The sequence below is a fragment of the Danio rerio genome, chromosome 16 (assembly GCF_052040795.2).
Source record: "Danio rerio strain M-AB ecotype USA chromosome 16, GRCz13ab, whole genome shotgun sequence".
Classification (NCBI taxonomy): domain Eukaryota; kingdom Metazoa; phylum Chordata; class Actinopteri; order Cypriniformes; family Danionidae; genus Danio; species Danio rerio.
Genome location: NC_141036.1, coordinates 5328586 through 5353246, shown reverse-complemented (window position 1 = coordinate 5353246; position 24661 = coordinate 5328586). Strand labels below are relative to the sequence as shown.

At 38.7% G+C, this 24661-nt stretch overlaps 1 protein-coding gene and 1 long non-coding RNA gene across 4 annotated transcripts in view; one reads left to right on the top strand and one right to left on the bottom strand.

Annotated features, from left to right (window-relative positions):
* bckdhb (branched chain keto acid dehydrogenase E1 subunit beta) overlaps window positions 1-24661 on the top strand; it is a 90693-nt gene that overhangs the window by 8094 nt on the left and 57938 nt on the right. For all 3 annotated transcript variants that reach the window (XR_015510584.1, XR_015510585.1, NM_001080653.1), the window contains 3 exon segments: window positions 6118-6251; window positions 8410-8565; window positions 9200-9308. Coding sequence is in view for 1 of the 3 variants with exons in the window: in NM_001080653.1 (NP_001074122.1) it covers window positions 6118-6251; window positions 8410-8565; window positions 9200-9308 (399 nt within the window). In the remaining 2 variants the exon portion in view is untranslated.
* Window positions 13790-24116, bottom strand: LOC147833253 (uncharacterized). The gene is made up of 3 exons (XR_015510883.1): window positions 23757-24116; window positions 22311-23563; window positions 13790-14907 (listed from the first exon to the last, which is right to left on the bottom strand). It is a non-coding gene; the product is annotated as an uncharacterized LOC147833253 (long non-coding RNA).

Below are 24661 nucleotides of genomic sequence, written 5' to 3'. Positions count from 1 at the left end.
ATGCCCAGTCTTGATTTATTAATATAATTAATCTGTTTTAGTACTTCTGCAAACTAATGATCACATTTCTTCCTGATTCAAAATGAAAATGTGGCCATTTAGAACATAAAAATTGACAATTGGTCAATGCATTTATATTCATTCAGCAATATTCTGACACGCATCTGCTGGGTTAAGATTTGACGAAACCCTTAGTAATCAGTTCATTTACTCTGCTTTAAACACAGTCCTGTTCATCCAAGTTTTCCTGATATAAAATTAAAATGTGGACATAAAACTTAACAATTGGTCAAAATAAAAAGTGATTTTTCTGAGTACTGGGAAACACCCGTACACACTCATTCACACAAATACACTGTAGCCAGTTTAGTTTATCCAGTTCAGCTATCCGCTTGTTAAGTGTGACGTCACGCGGAGCGGCTTCCGGTTCCAAGCGCTCTATTCAACTGAATCGGGAGATTTATGAAATGGTAATAATAAACGTTTACAAAGCGATTTAATAGTTTCGAAAGTCACGATCGCAATATATATGTCCATGCCTAATATCCGATGGCCAAGTGATTCATTGTTTTATAAATTGTTCAAATTTTGGTATTTGTTATGCAGCAAGCCCAGAGATTGTTGTGTACACTATGATTTTATATAAAATTAACTTTAACGTGTGATAGGAATAAAACGTGATCATAAACGAATGATTTCTCCACTCAAATGAATGGCGGCTTGGACGCGGAAACAGTATTACATACGTCACAAACATGTCACCACTTAACAAGCGGATAAAGTATGTTTTGGACTCGTTAGGGAAACTGAAGCACCTGAAAAAACCCCCAATGAACACTGGGAGAACATGTAAACTCCACACTGAAATGCCAAATGGCCCAGCCGGGGCTCGAACCAGCGACCTTCCTGCCGTAAGGCGACAGTCCTGCTAACCACTGAGCCCTAAATGCTACATACTTTTTATTTAAACATTTCAGTTTAATCTGCATAACCATAATAGTTTGGTTAAACACCACCGCTTTTCCCCCCTTATCTTGAATTTACGCTTCATCTTGTTAATTTTGCTGCATTTTCTCTAGCCTGAAATTACTTAATATTTCAGACTGTTTTTAAACAGAAGGTCAAATCGAGTGCATTGCATTGTGGGATGCAGCATTAGCAGCATGCGTTCTGCACATTTGGCTGTATTTCAATGCTAATTAGTTGCTTTTATGATAATCGGTCACATTAAGAGGTGTTCATTGTGCTCACATTTGCAACCAACATTTTGAAAGCTGCATAAATCAGCATAAATTCAGCCCACATTGAGGTCAGAGTCCCATAATGAAATAAAAGAGCCCAATTAAACAGAAAACAGAAAAATTATAGACATGTAAATGCTTACCTGTTGAAGTGAAATGTCTTTGCTGGTTTTGTCCGCATTATATCGTTTGATTAACTTGAGTTTTTGAGTACAGGAAACTCAGTATAAGTGTGGATCAGTGCTGAATATCCCCTTAGACTATGAATAATATGACAATTATGTTTATTCATAGTTTAAAAATATGTTTGATAAACAAAAATGCCTTTTAATTAAATATGGTACACATTAGGGCTGTGCATTATTGGAAAAAAGTCATATTCACTTTTTGGCCACTTTATTAGGTACACCTTACTAGAACCGGGTTGGATCCCCTTTTGCCTTCAGAACTCCCTTAGTCCTTCGTGGCGTAGATTTAACAAGGTACTGGAAATGATCCTCAGAGATTTTGGTCCATATTTACGTGACGGCATCACGCAGTTGTTGCAGATTTGTCGGCTGCACATCCATGATGCGAATCTCCCGTTCCACCTCATCCCAAAGGTGCTCTATTGGATTAAGAAAACATTCACCACACCATTACACCAATGCCAGCCTGAACCGTTGATACCCTAGCATCTGAATGTTGCAGCAGAAATTGAGACTCATCAGACCAGGCAATGTTTTTCCAATCTTCTGTTGTCAAATTTTGTTGAGCCTGTGTGAATTGTAGCCTCTGTTTCCTGTTCGTAGCTGACAGGAGTGGCACCCGGTGTGGTCTTCTGCTGCTGTAGCCCATCCGCCTTAAGGTTGGATGTGTTGTGGTTCAGAGATGCTTTATCAGATTATTTATTAGACCTTTCAAAGTATTGGGATTTTATGCTCTGAACAAAGTGTAGCTGTTTTTATTGCCTGTACCTTTAATGCTAGTTGTCCATGCTCATCATTCTCACGTGCCTGTCAGAGTGTGTCTCCGTCTCCTGCTGCGTCGGATAAACAGCACAGTGACAGACATGAGGCAAGCAGATCTCACATAACGTTTGTACAAATACTGCAGGAAGAACTTTCCCAATGATTATTTGATGTATTTGTTGTGGAGTTAATTCAAGCCTTATTGCAACGTTGAGTCACACACAATAGAAAGTTCACACACACAGCGCACGCGTTTAACTTTGCACTGTTTTTGCATGGCAAATGTGACAGGATACATGTTAATATCCACTGCTGTATGGATATCCGTTATGTTAATGTACAAAATAAACGTGATTTATTGTCCACATACTGAGATTGAAGCGTCTTCTTTTATAATTGTTCTGACATGCGGCTGTGGTGATGAAGATGGTAAAATGTCTGTAATTCAATACAAACATGCACTGTTTTACAGACATGATAACCTGTGAAACTCATTCTTGATCACATTTGATGATGATTGATGATCACAGAGAGCTGAACAGATCTTTAATCCCGGTTGCTTCGAGCAAGTCCTCTCTTGTTGATATGATTATACATGTTACTACAGAGACATGTTAATACACGGCTGTCAATCAATTCGGTGGGCGGGAAAACCGCACTCCTACGTCATGTTGTGGTGGGCCTCAAAATGGGAGGGATTTGGATACTATTTTAACGTCAGGAAATTTAAAAAAAGAGGCTTATTGTTTTTATATCAGCCTAATATGACTGTGGACACGCTATACCTGCACACAGTTCTGTCCAAACAGCTTACAGAAGACGATTTTCATCATAGGTGCCCTTTAAAAGAAGCAATTTTTTTTACAGTGAGGAAAACAGACATTATGGTAATGATTAACAACAACACACACACACACACACACACACACACACACACACACACACACACCTGCTGTTTTGCACAGAAGTGCTACATATAAAGTGCAATGCTGATTAGATTAATTAAGTTGTTTAATGAGTGATTTAGTTGAAAACAGACATTACGGTAATGATTAAAAAACAAAACACACACACATACACATCTGCTGTTTTGCACAGTAGCGCTATATATAGAGGCACTCGGTGATGCTCTGAAATAAACACAGATCCCGGACTCCAGTATGTCTCCCGCCGCGTGGCTGCCTTTTGTTTGTGATTGACGTCAGAGGTGTTGACCTTTGAGAGGAATCATTATTTTTCCACGCCGTCTCGTTAGGAGAGAAGCGGGTTTTCATGCCACTCATTCGAGCGCGTCTCTGGCCTCTTTTTCTGATAAACGTGCACAGGTCACTATGTGAAGCCGACGGACAGACCAAACACTGTGTATGCCGGAGTGACGCACGCGCTGCTGTCCGTCTGAACACACCAGCGCTGCTTTAAATTGCTTTCTGTGAAGTGGATTATAGAGCGTGCGGCGGTAAACACTGCATTATCTCTGTTGAATGCATGCCTCAGTCCACTTACTTTATTCCACAAAGAGGCTTTTTTTCATTTCAAGGACTCTGACCGATTGCTTGCCGTGTCTGAAATAACTCGCAGAATTCTTCCTTTTTTGTTTCTTTGTTTTAGAGTTATTCTGGGTTGAAACGAGATGTGGGCTTTCTGCATAATATGGAGTCTTACTGTGCGTTCATAACGAAAGCGGTGAGAGTGTCCAAGGTCGCTCTGGGCGCCCTGGCGACAACGATGTCTGCCTTCAGCTCCGGTGGCGAGAGCGTCAAAATTCGCTACATTGATCTTGTATTTAAAGGGGCCTTTGCAGCATATCATATCAGTTACACTCCTGCATAAAACCTGCTGTCTAGCGTAAAAATGTTGCGCACTTCTTATCAAATTCGTTTAACAATGGAAGATCAAGTTGCAAGTGCTGTGAATTTGCTCCACTTAATAATCCAATGTGTATGGGGGCGGCAGCATCATGTTGTGGGGCTGTTTTGCTGCAGGAGGGACTGGTCCACTTCAGAGCATAGATGGCATCATGAAGAAAGAACATTATGTAGAAATACTGAAACAACATCTCAAGACATCAGCCAGGAAATTAAAACTTGGCCACAAATGGGTCTTCCAAACAGACCTTGACCCTAAGCATACTGCCAAATTAGTTAAAATGTGCTGTAAGGACAACAGAGTGAATGTTTTAGAGTGGCCATCACAAAGCCCTGATTTCAATCCTATGGAAAATTTGTGGGCAGAGTTGACCAAGCTTGTGCGAGCAAGACAGCCAACAAATCTGACTCGGTTACACCAATTCTGTCAGGAGGAATGGGCCAAAACTCTTTCAAGCTATTGTGAGAAGCTTGTGGAAAGACACCCAAAAAACATTTGACCAAAGTTTAAAAGCAAAGCTAAAAAATACCAGGGAAATGTGTGTAAACTTTAAAATTAGTAAAAAAAATTCTCGATAAAGAATTCTCTCATTATTCTGGCATTTAGCAAATGTAAATCATTTAGGTAACCCTAACAGACCTAAAATAGTAAACGTTTAGTATGATTTACTATCGGACATTTAAAAAAAAAAATTGGTCCTTTTTTTTTTTATTTTTTTTTTATAAAGGTGTATGTAAACTGGTTTCAACTGTATTTATCATCAATGCAGTCCATTTATAAGAACTAATATATGAAGCAGATTTTATTTCTTGAGATTTATACCTAAGTAAAGCCCTGCTCGCGCTGTGAGATTTCAGCCAAGATTTTGTCATCTGAGACAAATTTGTAAAATTCTAAAAGATTCCTGAAATCCTAGGTTAAAATCGGTGATCTTTGACTGTTGGTTTGACGTGTTCTCAGAAAGCCGCTTAGTGCTCGTTGCGATCAGATTTTCCTTGGCAGTGTCAGATTTCAGACACTCCTGCAGTGTGACAACAGCTGCGATGAGCGTCAATCCAGGAACCAATAGGAGATCCGAATTTGATGACACAATGCATGTGACAAATCAAACGACCGGAGGAAATGTCGAAACTGTTTTTTTCTTCCTGGCTTTATTATTGAGACACGTTTGCAGAATTGCCTCTGCAGATTGTTTACGTTTGCTGTGAGGAATCATTTCAGAATGCGGGATAGTGAAAGTGTCACTGCTGTATGACGTCAAACTCCAAAGGGATATTCTTTCGTGTTTGACGCGTCTTCATTGTCGTTCAGTCTGACTTTATGACAGCTGAGATCTTACAGTGTGACATGGGAGCCATGTTCATGCAGTCTGACATGCTACAATCATTCAGGATTATAAAAAAATCCCACAGTGTGAGCCGGCCTTTAGTTCAGTCCTGCTTGAACTACTAATAAAAAAGTATTCGAAATACCCATTAAAGTCTGCCATAAAGCTGCAACTGTTTATGTTTTGTATTGTGACACAGTTCCTAGAGAAACAAAATATTAAATGAGAAAGCAGTGGGCGTGGCTTGTTTTTTTTACTGCGAGTTGATTGGATTAGTAAAGTAGGTATTTCATTCAGAAAGATCTGGACATGGGTTTTAACAGTCTCCTCCTCTCCCTTTCTATTTTTTGTCATAGTTCTGACAGTTAAAGGGGCGTGGTTAAGTATGTTAGCCACACCCAATACTTCAGACAGAAGGAATCTGAGAATTTAGCTGAAAACAAAAGTGCATTTTCAAGAGCAAACCATTTTTTTTAATGTTAGCTCAGATGAATAATTCACCACAAACTAGCAATGTGAGCTAACAACTTCAATATAAGAGTTAGTTTTGGTTTTTAAAAGCACAACGTCTGCTCGTGGTCTTCTTTTGAACTCTTCAGCAGTGATTTCCCATCATTTGCATTATAAATAATTTCTTTGTTTGGACAGATTGCGAGTAGCTGGAATGCTCCTGCTGTTTTTGAAGATTATAAATAAGCATGCTCGTTCAGACATGTATCTGTTTTCTCCACAGGTAAGGACCGTGTGTTTAACACTCCACTGTGTGAGCAAGGCATTGTGGGATTTGGGATCGGAGCGGCTGCTGCCGGAGCCACCGCTATTGCAGAGATTCAGTTTGCCGACTACATTTTCCCAGCATTTGATCAGGTATTAGGCTTTTTTTGATCACTACATGGTTATTTAAAAAAAAAAAAAAAAAAAAAAATATATATATATATATATATATATATATATATATATATATATATATATATATATATATATATATATATATATATTTTTTTTTTTTTTCTCTACATTTGCAATGCTTGTTAGAGGGCCTACTCACACTGTGCTATCCGAACCCTGCCCAGGCTGGTTTCCTGGATCGTTTAAGACGTGTGAGTGCGCTGAATCGGGCTTAGGCACGGTTCATTTGGCTGGCCCTGGCCCGGTTTGAAGAGGTGCCCCTGAGCGTGTTTCACTTGGGCTTTGGCACGGTACGCTTGTGTGTGAGTGCAAAACGTGCCTGAGTCCGAAACTGAAAGCGAGACGTGACTTTAAGGGGCTTTTTGATACGGATTTATTAATCATTCTTACTGTTCAATAAACACAAACTGCCGTAGATTATTAAAGACGCAAACCCCTCACTGCACCACAGCTGCACCTTTAGCAAACCTCCTATGAGCCTATAACCTCCCTTATGAGCGTCAAAAGTGGCTAATCTGTTCGGCAAAATATTTGACTGCATGTCACTGCATATCAAACGACTTAAACTGTGCTGCTGAGTGAGATCGCTTCTCTATTAAGCAGCGCATCATCGATGACGTAAGCGTGCCCAGGCCCGAATGTAATGTGAGTGCGGGCCGTCAGGAGATACTGAAGGGGGGACAAGTGTGCTTTGGCCCGGTTCAAGGCAACAGTACATAGTGCGAGTACGGCCAGAGAGTAGTGAAATTCAGAATCGTATATTTGAGTGTGAGTAATCCACTACCTAGTAGAATCAAAATAAAAATTTTCAGCTGAGATTAACAAGATGCTTTCTGTGCTATACTTATTCGTGATGCCTTTTGTAATTCAAGTCTTGGTAAAAATTTAAGTACAATGTTGAATTGTATACTTGTTCTCACACACACACACACACACACACACACACACACACATATATATATATAATATATATATATATATATATATATATATATATATATATATATATATATATATATATATATTTTTTTTTTTTTTTACATTCTTGACAAAACAGTTTTCGATTTAACGTCTTTCTCAGTGTGTAAAACTCCCTTTACCTTCTTTTGAAGTCGTCAATCAAATTTACATAATCAACAATGAAGTTTTCAAAGATTAAAAAGACATTATATTTTCTTCATATACATATTGGATAATATTCATCATGAGAAATAGCACATCCGCACATAAAAAGCACCAGTAAGAGGATGCAGGTTCTTGACTGGCCTGCCTGCAGTCCCGACCTGTCTACAATATAGAATGTGTGGATTTCGAGGCGCAAAATGTGACAACGCAGACCCCATGCTTTTGTCCACCTATGACTTGTTTGCAGGGAGAATGGGACAGAATTACTCTTAAAACATTTCATCACTTGGTGTTTTCAGTCCCTTAAAGTCTTTTAAGTGTTGTAAAAGGAATGGCAACATTACAAAGTGGTAAATGCTCTACTACTTTTTTTGAATGTTTACTTAAAAAAAAAAATCATGACAAACACATTAAATGTTTGTTTTATAGTCTGCAATGAAATCACTACTTTTTATTTTTTTTATTGGTGTTTTTTTATGCTCTCCCAACTTTTTCTGATTTGTTGTTGTGTAAAATATACTTTTTTTTTTTTTTTGCTCTCAAACTAAATATAAAAAACACAAAACTAACTCTATACATGGGGAAACTGCTTCACTTTTCGATGAATCGTTCAGCCATAGATTAGAGTCTGGATAAACTCTGATAACTCTGGAAGCACTTTCACGTCATGCTCTTCATTATCATCTCATTATGTCACCATAAGAGTCTGTAAAACCTTAATTTTCATGATTCCCTCCTAGCAGTTGTGCGAGAATGTCCTGGCTTTGGGACCGTGGAAGGAAAACTGCTTTAAAATGTAAAATCTGGTTAACGAGTGGAGTTTGGGTGTAACTGTAGTGCCAAGCAGCCCATCTTTTCTTGCACACAGATGTTTCAGTATAATGTTAACATCTACTTTCTCTGTGAATTTATGTTTTGAATCTTTACTGCAAACGTCACATCCATAATGCAGGAATTTCTCAAATGTAAAGTTCATCTGTTTCTGTTGAAGATTGTAAACGAAGCGGCGAAGTACCGCTACCGCTCAGGGAACATGTACGACTGTGGGAAGCTGACCATCAGATCTCCATGGGGCTGCGTGGGTCACGGATCGCTCTATCACTCCCAAAGCCCAGAGGCCTTCTTCGCTCACTGTCCTGGATTAAAGGTCAGTCTCATGACCAACTCACAATCACAAGAAAAGAACAATTCATTTTAAAATTTAAATGGCGACGCGATGATAGGCAGTGCTGTCGCCTCACAGCAAGAAGGTCACTGGTTCGAGCCTCGGCTGGGTCCGTTGACATTTCTGTGTGGAGTTTGCATGAATGTGTGGAGTTTTTCCATTTTGTACTGTATATTCTTCTTCGCGATCCAACACGAGGTGACAACTCTGTTGGGTTTCAATGGTGTTAGTTGTTTGGCATTGAGTTTGTGTGACCCAGCCCTTAGCCATACTGTTAAACCTGTCATTAATCTTTGACTACCCATAGCATTAAACCTGTTAGTAACCTTACATCTACCAATACATCTTTCTTTGAACTTAACCAACCTTGAAATCTTTTCTTACCCATAACCCACTCTTAAACTTACCCATACCACCAAACCTCTGCCTAACCTTCTGATCCGTTTCCCAGTTCAACAGAAGAAACTGTGTTTTGCAGTGTACTGTACTTTAAATGTAATGAAGTCATTTAAAAGACTTGTCATTTCTCCAATGTCTGAGCCTCTGCTTCTCCTCATCTCTCCCCATTTGATTACCTGTGAATCACAAAACTCTTTCCTCATTGTTTCTCTGTTAGGTTGTAGTGCCGAGGGGTCCAGTCCAGGCCAAGGGTCTCCTATTGTCCTGCATCGAAGATAAAAACCCCTGCATCTTCTTTGAGCCCAAAATCCTGTACAGAGCAGCAGGTGAGAGACCGTACAGCATTCACAAGGGGATTATGGGTAACCAAAATGATTGTTGGAAGCTGCCGATTTGGTTCTATACAGTAACTATCATAATTAGGGACGGGTATCGTTTAATTTTTGTTAATACCGATAGTGATTCCTATATCGCTTATCAATAAGGGAAATATATATATAAATATATTTCCCTTATCGCTAAGCGATATAGGAATTATGTATGTATATATATATATATATAAATATATATATATATATATATATATATATATATATATATATATATATATATATATATATATATATATATATTTATATATATATATATATATATATATATAAACAGTAAATATAATATAAATAATTGAAAACAATTAAATGCAGTGCATAGCTTGAGTTGGATGGCATGATTTGTTAGTCGTCTTATATTCTAATGTTGCCAAGTTTTTTTTACAGTTACTGCATGGTTATTTTCAGACATTTCACCCTTCATAAACTCATTAATAGTACAAAAAGTTTAGTAATAATAATAATAATAAAAGAACATTTTGGAGGTCATATTTAAGTCATTTATAATACAGACATTTGTACAGTCATGAAATGTAAACTAAATCATCAAGCAAGCCTGTCACGAGAAGGGATTTTTGTTGTGCGATTTTGTCACAGAAATTGTTGCAATAAGGGATATTATTGTCCTTTTCAAATCATTTTATGCCACTGATTATATGGTTATATAACAGCATAATAATGCAAATAAGGTTATTCGATTCTTAAGGTTATTTAGATTCTATAATTTGGTGTAAACAAGGTAAATATCCTAAATTATATATATTAAAAGTCTTATTAGGTAAATGTTTGGCAACGGTGAGGTACTGTAGAACGACAGTGCCATTATAAAATGGCTTTGTGAATTTGTAAATGTATATTGCAGTTGCAAAAATTATTGAGGTAGTCTCCAAGTATTGCACGAAAAGTCAATATATTGTTTATGTTTTTGTGACAGGCCTGTTAGTAATAATAGTAACTTCACTGTGTTCAGGGTTTTTGTTTAACCGATTTGTTGTGGTTGTTTTCGGGTTGATACGACTATACAATTTCCCAGAAATAGGTAAAAACATATGCTGGATAAGTTGGTGGTTCATTCCGCTGTGGCGACCCCTGATTAATAAAGGGACTAAGCCGAAAAGAAATTGAATGAATGAATGAATGAACAACTATACAATTGGAGCAAAGTGGTGGCATTTATTGTTCTCTGTTTGCACTGTTAAAATATCTGATTTGTGTACATGTCTGTTCACTTTCAGATGTTTTAGTGATGCTTTTTTTCCCTTGACTTAATGTTAAACCTATTTTTTAGTAATATCGTATTATTAAATAATGTGTTGCATATGGAATATTGCATTATTTAGCATTATTCAATACATTTGACACAATGAAATCCCTGCAAAATAAATTTTACATTCAGAATTTATTTCCCCCTAATGAGGAACAGAAAACTTTTGCTGTGAGTATATCGGATCGCTAATAATGTTCCCGATGTTTATACACAGTTGGTTTCTGGATTCCAACACCAGCATGATTAATGCAGATGAAAAAAAATGATTTGAAGCAATAATGTTATGCATCACACTGAACTGAATTATCAGAAGAGTCAGTTCTGATTGTCTCACTCGGGCTGAGCTCGCTGATTTGTGGTTCAGAGGCTTTACCCCAGGGTTCAAGTGATTGATGAAGTCTAGTAAAATGCATCACTGACGGTCCAGAGCGGTGTTCTGCTGGACGCTTGATATGTGTTTTCAGCCGACACGCACTCTATCATTTAAAAATACTGCTGATTCTAATGATAAAACCACTCTTGCAGATGGAAAAGCATACCTATTCATGGTAAAATCATGAAAGGGATCATATTTATGAAAGTATATATGACGTGTAATGTAAGAACTAATTGTGCTGACACTTTAGTTTAAGTATTTAGTTTAGCTACTGGCTTAGTAACTTCCTATTATTAATTTATTAGCTGTTTATTCATGCTTATAAAGTACAACCTCAAATCAGAAAACGTTGGGACAGTATATAAAACGCAAATAAATAAAAGTAGTGATTTCTAAATTTACTTTGAGTTGTGTATTATTGCAGATAAGATGAACACAAAATGTTTCATGTTTTGTCAGGTTGGCTTCATTTAATTCCAAAAAAAGTTGGGACAGAAGCAGTTTAGAGCTAGTAATCAGGTGGATTGGTTAAATAATGATGTGATTTGAAACGAGGTCAACAGGTGATTGTAATATGATTTTTGTACGAAAGCAAAAAATGTAACTACACGTCGCAACGACGCGTAGAGCAAGCTCTGTGATTGGTTGGCTTGGAAGCGTTGACGAATGTGGGCGGGACCGAGAGCTGCATGAGTCTGTTGGAACGACTGTGAAGGAGCTCCTGATGGAAAGTTTTGTGTTGTGTTTACCTCATGGTTAAAGTTGTTGCACATCCGCCGGTTCCTGCCTCAAAATGAGTGAGTTTAAACTACTTATACATTAAGGAAGCGTTCAGAAAAAACAAAACATCAGCGAAGAAACTCGACACAGAGGAACATTAACACCTCACTGCCAACTAGCGTTTCGGAAAGTGTTATTGCAGAGCAACAGAGACAGCGCACAAACGTATTATTGCACAGCTACGCGTGTTGCATGCGCCGTGGGTCATGCCGATCACATGATGCAGAAGTATAAACCAGGCTTAAGACTTACTTGCAGGAATAATGGGACAAAATTACGCTTCATCACTTGGTGTCTTTAGTCCCTAAACATCTTTTAAGTGTTGTGAAAAGGAATGGCAACATTACAAAGTGGTAACTGCTTTACTGCTCCACAATATTTTTGAAATGTGTTGCTGGAACCAAAATTGGAAAACGTGTTTATTTTGAAAAAAAATGTACAATAAAAATCACGAGGAACACATTAAATAATGTTTGTTTGATTGTCTGCAATGAAACACAAGTCAGGGTATATTTATAAATCATTTTTTATAAGCGTTTTCCATACTGTCCCAAATTTTTCTGATTTGTGGTTGTATGATCTACAGTCCTAATCCTAGAAAACCTAAACCCAGCTACTAGCTTGCTAACTATTCTTAAGCAGCAAAATAAGAAGTTTATTGAGCTGTATATTTAAATCTGCATTGTTTTTTAACAAAGCGCTAGCTTGCTTTTAAGTTATACAATCTAATGTTCACACAGAAGGTGATGTCAATCATCTAAACAATGGCTACACTCCTTTAAGGTCAACCGAACCTGAATGGGTTACAATTTACGACATTACTTCAAATGTTGGCAAAGAGTGATTGAAATTAAATCTGGAAAGTGGAAATTGCCATTAAATAAACATATTGCAGTTTCACATCAAGATTTATACTACAGGCAAAATGATTTATCCCAGCCATGTAAGAATAACTGCGTTTGAAAAGAAATACAATAAAATAGAGGAGCACCGCTCTAAAATTAAAACCAAAGATCCTAAAACAAGCTCCAGTGTTCAGTCAGGAAATTAAAGTCGTTCAGCAAGATTCTTGAGGAACGCACAAGTCAGAGAGACGACATGCAGACAGATCTGAAGAGAGCAGATACGTACCCATTAATCCTCATGGAAAACCACACTTGCATTGGCTTCCTTAAAATATCATTAATTTCCCCCTTCCACTCTTCCTTCAGTCTCATTACTGAACCGTTTATCTGGATATGAGGATTGTGTTGTTTAGAGACGTTCATACAGTGCAGTGCTTGTGCTTTCAATGACACCACCATTACATTTATTATCTTAACACATGGCTTGACTTGTTAGTTCTTGGAAGCAACTTGTCAATTTGTCATAGAAACATGTTATCAACTTGTTAATTCATGCTAGGTACATGCTAACAACATGCTAATTCATGCTAATTACATGTTAACACCATTTTAGATTTCTGCTAACAACATGGTAATTTATGCTAGATTCATGGTAACCATTAGTTCATGTTAGAATCATGCAAACAACATTCTAAAAACATGCTAACAACATGATCATAGAAAAATAAAGGTAGCAGCATGTTTATTCATAGTAGCATTGTTCCAACAACATAATTCATGTTAGAAACATGCGATCAACTTGCTAATTTATGGTAGAAACATGGTATTAACATAGTAAATAATGCTAGATTCATGCTAACAACATGCTAATACATGTTAGATACATGCTAAAAGCATGCTAATTCATGCTAAATACATGTTAACACAATTTTAGATTTCTGCTAACAACATAGTAATTTATGCTAGATTCATGGTAACCATGTATTAGTTAAAGTTGGAATCATGCAAACAACATTCTAAAAACATGCTAACAACATGATCATAGAAAAAAAAGGTAGCAGCATGTTTATTCATTGTAGCATTGTTCCAACAACATAAATCATGCTAGAAACATGCGATCAACTTGCTAGTTTATGGTAGAAACATGTTGACAAAATAGTAATTAATGCTAGATTAATGCTAACAACATGCTAATACATGTTAGAAACTTGCTAACAGCATGTTAATTCATGCTAAATACATGTTAACACCATTTTAGATTTCTGCTAACAACATGGTAATTCATGCTAGATTCATGGTAACCATGTGTTAGTTCATGTTAAAATCATGCAAACAACATTCTAAAAACATGCTAACATGATAATAGAAAAATAAAGATAGCACCATGTTTATTTATAGTAGAATTGTTGTACATGTTAACAACATGCTAGTTCATACTAGAACCATGCTAACAACATGCTAGTTCATACTAGTACCATGCTAACAACATGCTAGTTCACACTAGAAACATGCCAATAACATGCTAATTCATACCACAACCATTTCACATCATTAGTAATTCATACTAGTATCGTGTTAACAAAAATGCTTATTCAAGTTAGATACATGCTAACAACATGCTAATGTTAAAATGATTCTAGCAACATGATCATATGTTAAAATGAAGCCATTTCATGTTAAAACATGTGGAGTCATGCTCGAAACATGCTAATAACATGGCTTTCTTAAACCATCATAAAGTTTGCCTACTAATAATAAAATATCAAAGTTTGTTTAAAAATGTTTAATGTTTATAAGAGTCTTATGTTGTCAGTGACAGTTTTGGAAGGTGCAAAGTTCTCAACTTTATAACAACATGGTAATTCATGCTAGATTCATAGTAACCATGTCTTAGTTCATGTTAGAATCATGCAAACAACATGATCATAGTAAAGGTAGCAGCATGTTTATTCATAGTAGAATAGTTCCAACAACACTATTCGTGTTAGAAACATTCGATCAACTTGCTAATTTATGGTAGAAACATGTTAACAAAATAGTAATTAATGCTAGATTCATGCTAACAACATGCTAATACATGTTAGATGCATGCTAACAGCATGCTATTTAGTGGTAGATACTTGTTAATTAATGCTGGAGTCATGCTAACAACATGCTTATTCATGTTGAAAACATGCGACAACTTGCTAATTTGAGGTAGAAACATGTTAAGATGTTAATTCATGTTAGATACACATTAACAACATGCTAGTTCATACTAAAACCATGCTAATGTAACCGGTGTTCGCACTCTCTGCGTTGTGTACAATAATGAGACAGGCCACTGGTACTGCTGATGGTGGGTTTATTGTCACTCAAGCGTCAGATCAGAGCAAACTGGATGAATCAGAAAACAGCACAGTAAGTTGATATGATTTCGTTTGTAAATTTCCCCACCTCTCCTCAGCGCGCTCAATGCGGTCTGAGAACCCAGCGCGGCAACCGGAAGTGACGTTGCGCGGCAACCGGAAGTGACGTAGCGCGGCAACCGGAAGTAACGTTGCGCGCAAAACAAATATAAAACTATTTTCATTAAACAACACAAATAGAGTAAAAACTAAATTCTAACATATGTCTAAACAAATTGATGCAAAACAAATGCACGAAAATTAAAAGGAGGGACTATTAGTGAAATGCATTAAATTAATACTCTTATTAACACCCGTCACATTCACCCCTCCTGAATTTCACTAATATCCTGACCGAGATGACATCGATCTATCATAACCAGATTTTTAGCAAATCTTATTCGCAGTTCAACATTGCAAGTTACCCACTTAACGGGTTAAGAAAAGCCCAAGGTTGATCAAGTCCTAGACATTCTTAGAACAATATGCTGCCTTGTACAACATACAATAATCTGGTAAGATTTTAACTGAAATTCTTACGGCGCACATACTTAATTGTTATTTTTGCATCATCACAAAACTGATCTAAAATAAGGAAAGAACTGATCCTGATCTCCTTGTTAAAAGTGAGCCAACCCTCTGAACATAAAATGGCCTTTGCGCCATAGATTCTATCAAGCGGCTAACTTTTTTTACCATTCTACCTGCACGGGTTTTAACACCCTGTGTGTCAGTGGGACAATGTGTTGGTGCGTTAGATATGGTGTTATCATCTGGATCATTTAATGTATGTGGTCGTGGTTCAGAGTTTTTGGCGAAGGACGCAGTTTCTAAATCGGACACCGGATCAGGACTACCCTCATTGACTTCAGTTGCATTAAGGTCTTGTTCACAGAAACTGCCTTCACTTAGATTAGAACAACTGGATCCTATGTCATCATCTTCTTCAGGCTTTTGTCTTTCACTCTCATCCTGTCCATCAAGTATCCATCCTTCCGTTCCATCAAAGTTCTCTTCCTCTTCCAAACTGGATAACTCTGGTGCATGAGACTCTGTTTCCTCATTCTCAGCAGTAGGCTGAGTATCTTCTTCATCTTGAGATTGTTCAATTGGTAAGAAGCTAATATCCAGTATCAGGTTGCGATGCACCACTTTGCATTTTCCATTGTTGTCAACCAGCTTGTATATGTTTGTTTGAAGATTTCTGTCTCTTACAGTATAAACAGTTGGATCCCACTTATCTGCAAGTTTTTTCTTTCCTCGTTCACTCTTGTTTGCAAGAAGCACCCTATCTCCAACGTTCAGACACATGCCCTTGACCTTCCGATTGTAATTCTTAGCCTGCTTTTTCTGCTCCTTCTCTGTGTGTTTCTGCGCAATGCATGCAGCTTCATGAAGGTAAGACATAAGTGTTTTTGCGTAACTGCCATAATCAACAATCACAGGATCATGTAATGCTTGCGCAAATACAACATCAACTGGCAGCTTGGGAATGCGACCAAACATTAACTGGAATGGCGCATAACCCGTGGTCTCATGCACGGTGGAGTTATACACAAATGTCAAAGTCTGTATTTGTTCGGGCCACTTCTGTTTTTCCTTAAGAGGCAAGGAGCGAAGCATATTGCCCAAGGTCCGATTGAATCGCTCTGTTCCTCCGTTCCCCATGGGGTGGTATGCCGTAGTGTGCGACTTCTCAACACCTGCCAGCTTAAGCAACTCTGCGATGAGGGTACTTTCAAAGTTGGTCCCTTGATCTGTATGAATGCGAGATGGAAAACCATAAATACAGAAGACATGATCCCACAGTTTTTTTGCAATTTGTTTTGCTTTCTGGTTTACACATGGGAAAGCATGGGCCAACTTTGTAAAGTGATCCGTCACGACTAATACATCCACAGAGCGTTGCTTGCTGTCCTCCGCACTCCAAAAATCCAAACACACTAACTCCATAGGGGCTGAAGTCCTGATGTTCTCAAGTGGGGCTCGAGCAGATGGCTCTGGTGTTTTGGCCAATATGCACCTCTGACAACATTTAACATACTCTCTTATGTCACGCTCCATCCGAGGCCAGAAAAAGCGTTGTCGAGCTAGTTGAAGAGTTCTTGACCTTCCCTGGTGTCCAGCAAGATCATGCACACCAGTTAAGGCTCTAGCCTTAAGGCTACTAGGCATTACAAGTTGGAACCTCTTGTGTGTGCTTGATGGGTCCTTGCAAACACGGTAAACTACTCCATCTTGAACCTTCAAACGATCTAGTTGCCTAAGAAGAATTTGAGTCACAGCATCCATTGCAACCACCTCTCGTCTTGATGGCCTTCTTTGCTTCTCCAGATAGGGCATTATCTTAGAAATCGAGGGATCTGCTTCTTGACCCCGACGAATCTCTTCGATAGGGATCGCTGAAACTGGATCAAATCCAGTAGTCGTTGCATCTTGGATATATTGGATTGCTTGCATAGCCCTTAGCTCAGTTACAGCTTTCCACTGCTCCGATAGGTTCAAAAGAGTTTTAACTGTCACTTGATCACAGGAAACTGGGCTTGTCAGAGTTGACACATATAGATTGTTTGCTTGCAAACGGAAGGTGTCCTGAACTCCATCTTTGTCGACAGTTTCAGCCTCAGAAAGCAGACTCCCATATTGCTCGGTTATGAGCCTACGAGCAATGGTTCGCGCAAACGGATCCCGGCTTAAAGCGTCAGCTACAGTATTTTTACTTCCAGCAATATGCTTGAGATCAAAAGTATAAGCAGCAAGCTTAGATACCCAGCGCTGTTCGCAAGCATCGAGTTTAGCCTTTGTTAATATATAAGTGAGGGGGTTATTGTCGGTCCACACTGTGAATGTGTGGCCCTTTAACCAGTGACTGAATTTTTCACACACACTCCACTTTAGGGCTAAAAACTCGAGCTTGTGCACTGGATATCTCCTTTGAGAGTTGGTTAAGGACTTGCTTGCGAATGCAATGGGACGTGCTTTTTCTTCACCAGCTGGTATCTGTGACAGCACAGCTCCAAGTCCTTCCAAAGAAGCATCAATTGACAGGATTAGGGGAAGTGAGAAATTGGGATGCGCTAAAACCACGCTCTGCAACAAACTCTCTTTCAACTTAGAGAGAGCATCATCACATTCTGGGGTCCAATCAACTGGCTTCAGTTTTCGATATGTGCCTGCCTTAGCCTCAGTTTTTAATTTTGTTCTTCTTTTCTGCCCAGCTGTTAGGGAGAACAATGGTCTGGCAACTGAAGAGCAATTTGGAATAAAATGTTGGTAATAGAGGATCATTCCCAAGACAGACTTTATTCGACGTACAGACGGAGTACACCCGTCCTCTTCCATGAGGTCAGTTTTTGAGAGCTTGGCTATGACTTCAACCTTCGAAGGATCAACGGAAACACCATTTCCATCAACGATGTGGCCTAAGAATTTAACAGACGCTTGCATCAGATGGCACTTTTTCGGACTTAATTTAAGGTTGTAGCTTCTCAATCGTTGGAATACCATCTCTAACCGCTCCAAGGCTGTGGTCTCGTCGGGTGCAAACACCAGCAAGTCATCTAAGTAGCACAGCAAACTACTAAAATTCAGGTCCCCAAAGATACTTAACATCATACGCATGAAAGATGCTGGGCTGTTACACAACCCTTGAGGCATCCTGTTGTACTCATGAAGACCTACAGGTGTTGCAAATGCGGTGTACTTTTTATCCTCTTCAGCCATTGGGATGTTATAAAAGCCCGATGTTAAATCCATCGTGCTAAAGAGGGTATTACCACCGAGGGCAACAAGACAGTCTGATTGGTGCGGGAGTGGGTGCGCATCCTTAATAGTCCTAGCATTTAGCCATCTGAAATCCGTACAGATCCTTAAGCTGCCATCTCTCTTCCATACTAAGACCAAAGGTGAGGCATATTCACTTACTGATTTACGTATGATTCCTTGCTCTTCCATCTCTGAGAGAACTTGACGTAATTTTTGGTAGTGAGCGGGTGGTACTCGTCTGTATGGAAGTCGAAATGGGCGATCGTCAGTTAAGTGGATGCGGTGAACAAAGCCTCTGACCTCCCCACAATCTAAGGCATGTTTGGAGAATACATCATGGTAAGTCTCTAGCAATTGGACTAGCTTTTCCTTTGCCGTATCACTGGCAGAACAAGAGTCTATGTCAACATCACTGAGACTAACAGTCTCCAGTCTCTTTTTCAGGTCCCCTGCAGTAACAGGTTGTGGATCTTTATCAGGTGTGGGCAACTGGACTCCACTGAAACCTTGAAACAGCTCAAAATCCTCCACGGCAAGGCACGGATACACATCAGCCAACTTGCAATTCCTTTTGAGGGTGATTGGCTTATCTGACAGGTTAGTGACCTTCAGGGGAACCCAATGATCTCCCCACAAGGGTGTGACAACACGACCTATGATAATGTCCCGTGGCATGGTTCTAGAAGAAGTGGCTTCCACTATTACAGTGCTTCCAGGCGATATAGCAGTGTCTCTTGGTAACTTTCCCCAGACAAGGTGTTCTTGTTTGGCCATTAGAGTAACTGACTGGCGAAGCTTGACAGTCCCAACCTTGTGTGGCGGAATACCGCCTCTCCAGCGGCAAGTATTTGCCATAACATCAAGGAATTGTTCGCATGACGTAGGTGGCCCTGAGACACTGTCAGACAAAATCCTCCAGTAATCATCACTTATCTTCATTTGGTGCATGAGAAACTTAATAACGTTGGTACCAATTATCAAATCGTCTCGTTGCCCTGGTACAACTAGAACAGGCACCAAGCATCTTTCACCATACACCTTTAGCTCGACTTCATACATGCATTTTGGTTTGGTTATTTTACCTCCGCATCCAATTAGCATTATTTCCTGGGACAAAGGTGAGGGTTTTGGCAACACATCTTCACAGAGCATCCGACTTTCTACCGCTTCACTAAAAGTGCATGCCATAGATCCTGAATCCAACATTCCTTTTATCTGGAATCTATCATTCACATAGACAGGTGCATAAAACAATTCATCAAACACTTCTAAAGTTTGCATATTCTGTGCGATCACTTTGACTTCAGCCGGAGCCTGCGCACATGCCTTCTCATAAACTTGTTTAAGATCTACATCTTCGAGGGTTTGTCCTACCCTACCCACACGTCCCCTCTCCAGGTGTGGGTCGACTATTTTAAAGTCGGTGAACCTTGCGATTGCTGTGTTATCTGGCTGCCAGAGCCATGCTGACTATTTACGCAATTTCTTTTTATGTGCCCAGGTTGGAAGCAAGCAAGACAGAGTCGTTGACGTCGGCAGTGTGAGAGAGTTGAATGTTCATATGAACGACACACCTTACAAGCTCTCGTAGGCGGTTGGCTCTGTCGAGGACTACTCATTTCAGCTTGAGAATTCTGGGAGAGCGCACGGTCAAGTAAGGTGATGAGTGTTTTCATACAGTTATCATCATTCTGTGTAGAAGATGAAATACTCAAGTTAGAATGTTCAGATGCCACGACTGGGGAGCCACTAGCCATCATCTCATTCTCCACGAGTGACTGTCGGTGAACTGCAACATTCCTCATTGTAACATTGCGCTTAGATTTAATTGCCAACTGTTCTTTTTGCTCAACCTGATATCTGTCTAGATGCTCTTGTACCTCACTCGCTGTCCACTTGTCTGCTGCTTTCAAACGGAAAACGGCTGACAAGCTGGGGTCCGGACAGTATTTGACAAACATCATGGCTGCCTCCTGACAAGGATTATCCATCTGTCGCCCAAGTCTTTTCAAAGCCTCTTCAGCAGCATCCACAGCCTTATTCAACCGGACCCAATACTCAACTGGGTTCTCTCCAATAACGGAAACTGTGCTGTAGAAATCTGCTAAAGGCATAGAGGAGAATCTGACTTCACTGAAATGTTGCTTTAGGATATCGAATATCACTCTGGGGTTCTCAGAAGGTTTTAGAGATGTGTTGCTGCGAAGGGTTATTTTTACAATGTCTTTGGCCTTACCCAGCAGCCTGGAAAGGATTTCATGATAATGCTCGGAAGCTGGTATGCCTCTTTTACGCAGGTATGTGTCCAGTAAATCCTCCCACTCATGCACAGTGAACTTATCTGTTCCATCACCTCGGAACACAGGAGGCTCTCTTACTTCAGATTGCATGACTAATTTGACTCCTGTCAAATTAAGTGAGGGTGTTTCTGTGAATGACTGACCAGCAACTGGACTCTGTGTCTGTGCATTATTAGTTTCTCCTTCCCCATACCTTCCCCCACCTTGAACAGAAATCAAAGTCTGTCCTACTTCTTGAGCAATGTGTGTTATGAGATTTTGCCATGCAGTATCATTTAAATCTGGGCTAGCCAAAAATGGGTTACTCCTTAACTGACTAGGTGTTTGTTCTGTTACCCGGGTAGAACAAAATTCAGAAGTTCGTCCCACACTACCCCTCCCTGCAACAGGCGTAGATGAATTAGCAAAAAGTCTTCCCCTTCCGAAAGTTAAATCTGACATGTTCTCCTCACCCTTAAAACTGTCTGCTTTGAAACCATATGCCATTACTACTTATTGGCATGTAAATGATCAAACATTGAATAAAATTTTAGAATAGATAAACCAGCATCGGAGAACAACTACCAAAAAATATATATGTTAAACAGGAAAACAGGTATATTAAATTCAAATAGAAATAAAGAAAGGATATAGTGAAGTGTCCAGTTTGATGAAAGTGCAATGCTCTCTATCACAGTTCATCAAAACCTTGATCGAAGTGCAGCATCCACCGGCGACCAAACGACATTGATCTTTGGATGAAGATTCCAGAAGAGCTGATCTTCATCCGGGTCACGGCACCACTGTAACCGGTGTTCGCACTCTCTGCGTTGTGTACAATAATGAGACAGGCCACTGGTACTGCTGATGGTGGGTTTATTGTCACTCAAGCGTCAGATCAGAGCAAACTGGATGAATCAGAAAACAGCACAGTAAGTTGATATGATTTCGTTTGTAAATTTCCCCACCTCTCCTCAGCGCGCTCAATGCGGTCTGAGAACCCAGCGCGGCAACCGGAAGTGACGTTGCGCGGCAACCGGAAGTGACGTAGCGCGGCAACCGGAAGTAACGTTGCGCGCAAAACAAATATAAAACTATTTTCATTAAACAACACAAATAGAGTAAAAACTAAATTCTAACATATGTCTAAACAAATTGATGCAAAACAAATGCACGAAAATTAAAAGGAGGGACTATTAGTGAAATGCATTAAATTAATACTCTTATTAACACCCGTCACACTAACAACACATTAGTTCATACTAGAACCATGCTAACAACATGCTAGTTCATACTAGAACCATGCTAACAATATGCTAGTTTATACTAGAAACATGCCAATAACATGCTAATTCATACTAAACTACAATTCACATCATTAGTAATTCATTGTAGAAACGTGTTAACAAATGTTAGATACATGCTAACAACATGCTAATGTTAAAATGATTTAGCAACATGATAATTTGTTAAAACGATGCCATTTAGTGTAAAAAAAAATGCAAAGTCATGCTCAACATGCTAATAACATGGCTTTCTCAAACCACCATAAAGTTTGCCTTCAAACTTTGATATCTAGTTATTATTAGTTTGTAATGTTTAATGTTTATAAGTGTCGTATGTTGTCAGGGGCAGTGTTGAAAGGTGAAAAGTTCTCAACTTTATAATCAGCTCTTTTTCGGCTGCAGTGATGTTTAATAAAACATTTCAGTCACATGCTGAACGCATTTAACGATGGTGTCATTTCTTGCCTTTGACCGCTTTGTAAAAATGATTTATTGCTGTACTGCTGTCTGTTATTTGGAGGTCACCACAATCAGATGTGCTGCAGGGAAGCTACAATAGCAGAAATCTTGGAGCCGTTGACTGTATGTATACTGTAGCTCCATTAATTCAGGCTTCAAGATCACAGTGGTTTTTATTGACCTGTGGGCCAAAGACCTATGAGATTAAATACCGCTCTCTTAGCTCAACTGTGAACAATGCTAATTGTTTTCAAAGAACTGGAAAACTGGAAATAGTCAAGATAGAAGAAAAAGTAGTTTTGACTTAATGAGGTTATGAGCATTTTTATCGAAGCTGGATGAGTCTTAAGCCTAATAATGTACACATAAAGTCACGTTTGTTTGCATAATGTACATGTAAGATATTAAAATGTTCGGTTTCAGTCTCAAAGTACAACCAAAGCAAAGATCACAAGGATTGTTTTCCCCCCACAAGCCTCTGTTTTTCATTCTGAGCACGAGTATGTTCCAAACCAACCAAAATCAACTTCAATAATGTTCAACAAAATGACTGTAAACCTCATTGTTGAAGCAGAACGATTTCCCAGAAGGCGACAGACACGATGTGACTTCAATGAGCATGTAAACTAGGATGAGGAAAATGACTTTAATTTAACATTATTGAACCCTACAGATTTTAGTGTAAAAAGACAAAGACCACGTGGGATTTGCCAGCTGTGGGAAGAAATATGCTCAATTTGATCATCATCTAGTGCAGGGGTGGCCAACCCTGTTCCTGGAGAGCCACCTTCCTGCAGATTTCAGTTGCAACCCATATCAAACACACCTGCCTGTGATTATCACGTGGTGTTCAGGTCCTAATTAGTTGCTTCAGGTGTGTTTGATATGGGTAGCAAGTGAAATCTGCAGGAAGGTGGCTCTCCTGGAACAGGGTTGGCCACCAATGATCTAATGATCCAAACTTATATGACTCAAGTTAATAGGCAAGTCTAATGTTTGTTCACACACTGCAAATATGAACTGTATTCAGTCTCTCAACAATCTCTGACACCTTCATCATTTCTAAAGATTTTTCAATATCTCAAGACACCATCATTTCTCATATTTCAAGATAATAGTAGTCAGCTTAAAGTCACATTTAAACTCGGGTAATTAGGCAAATTATTGTATAATGATGGTTTGTTCTGTAGACTATTGAAAAAATAAATATTGATTAAGGGGGCAAATAATATTGACCTTATGATGGTTTAAAAAAACAACTTTTTATTCTAGCCTAGATAAATAAACAAAAGTCTTTCTCTAAAAGAAAAAATATTATAGGAAATACTATGAAACATTCCTTGCTCTGGTAAATATATTATGGGAAATATTTAATAAAAAGAATAAAACATATATGAAAACACACACACATACACACTTACACCTGCACTGGTCACTTTATGCAACATTGGACTACCTCCCTATATATCATGACACTGTCACTTTATCATAATTCTCATGTTTACAAGCCTTTTTGCACTATATACGGTTCTATCTGCAAAACTCTGGTTTGCACTCATTGCCGTATGCCCTTAATGTTTTTTATTGTATTGTATTGATTGTATTGTATTCTTTTTTTATTATTCTTTAGATTACATTTTATGTATATATTTAGACTAAATTGTAGGTATATATTTAGATTACATTTTATGTATAATTGTATTTATTGTAAATTCATTCTTAAAAACTCTCATGTTTTAAAAACTCTCTTTTTGTATTAACATCATATGTTATGCACCTAGGGTCTAAGAGTAACGTAATTTCAATTCTCTATATGTCCTGTACATGTGGTTGAATGGACAATAAA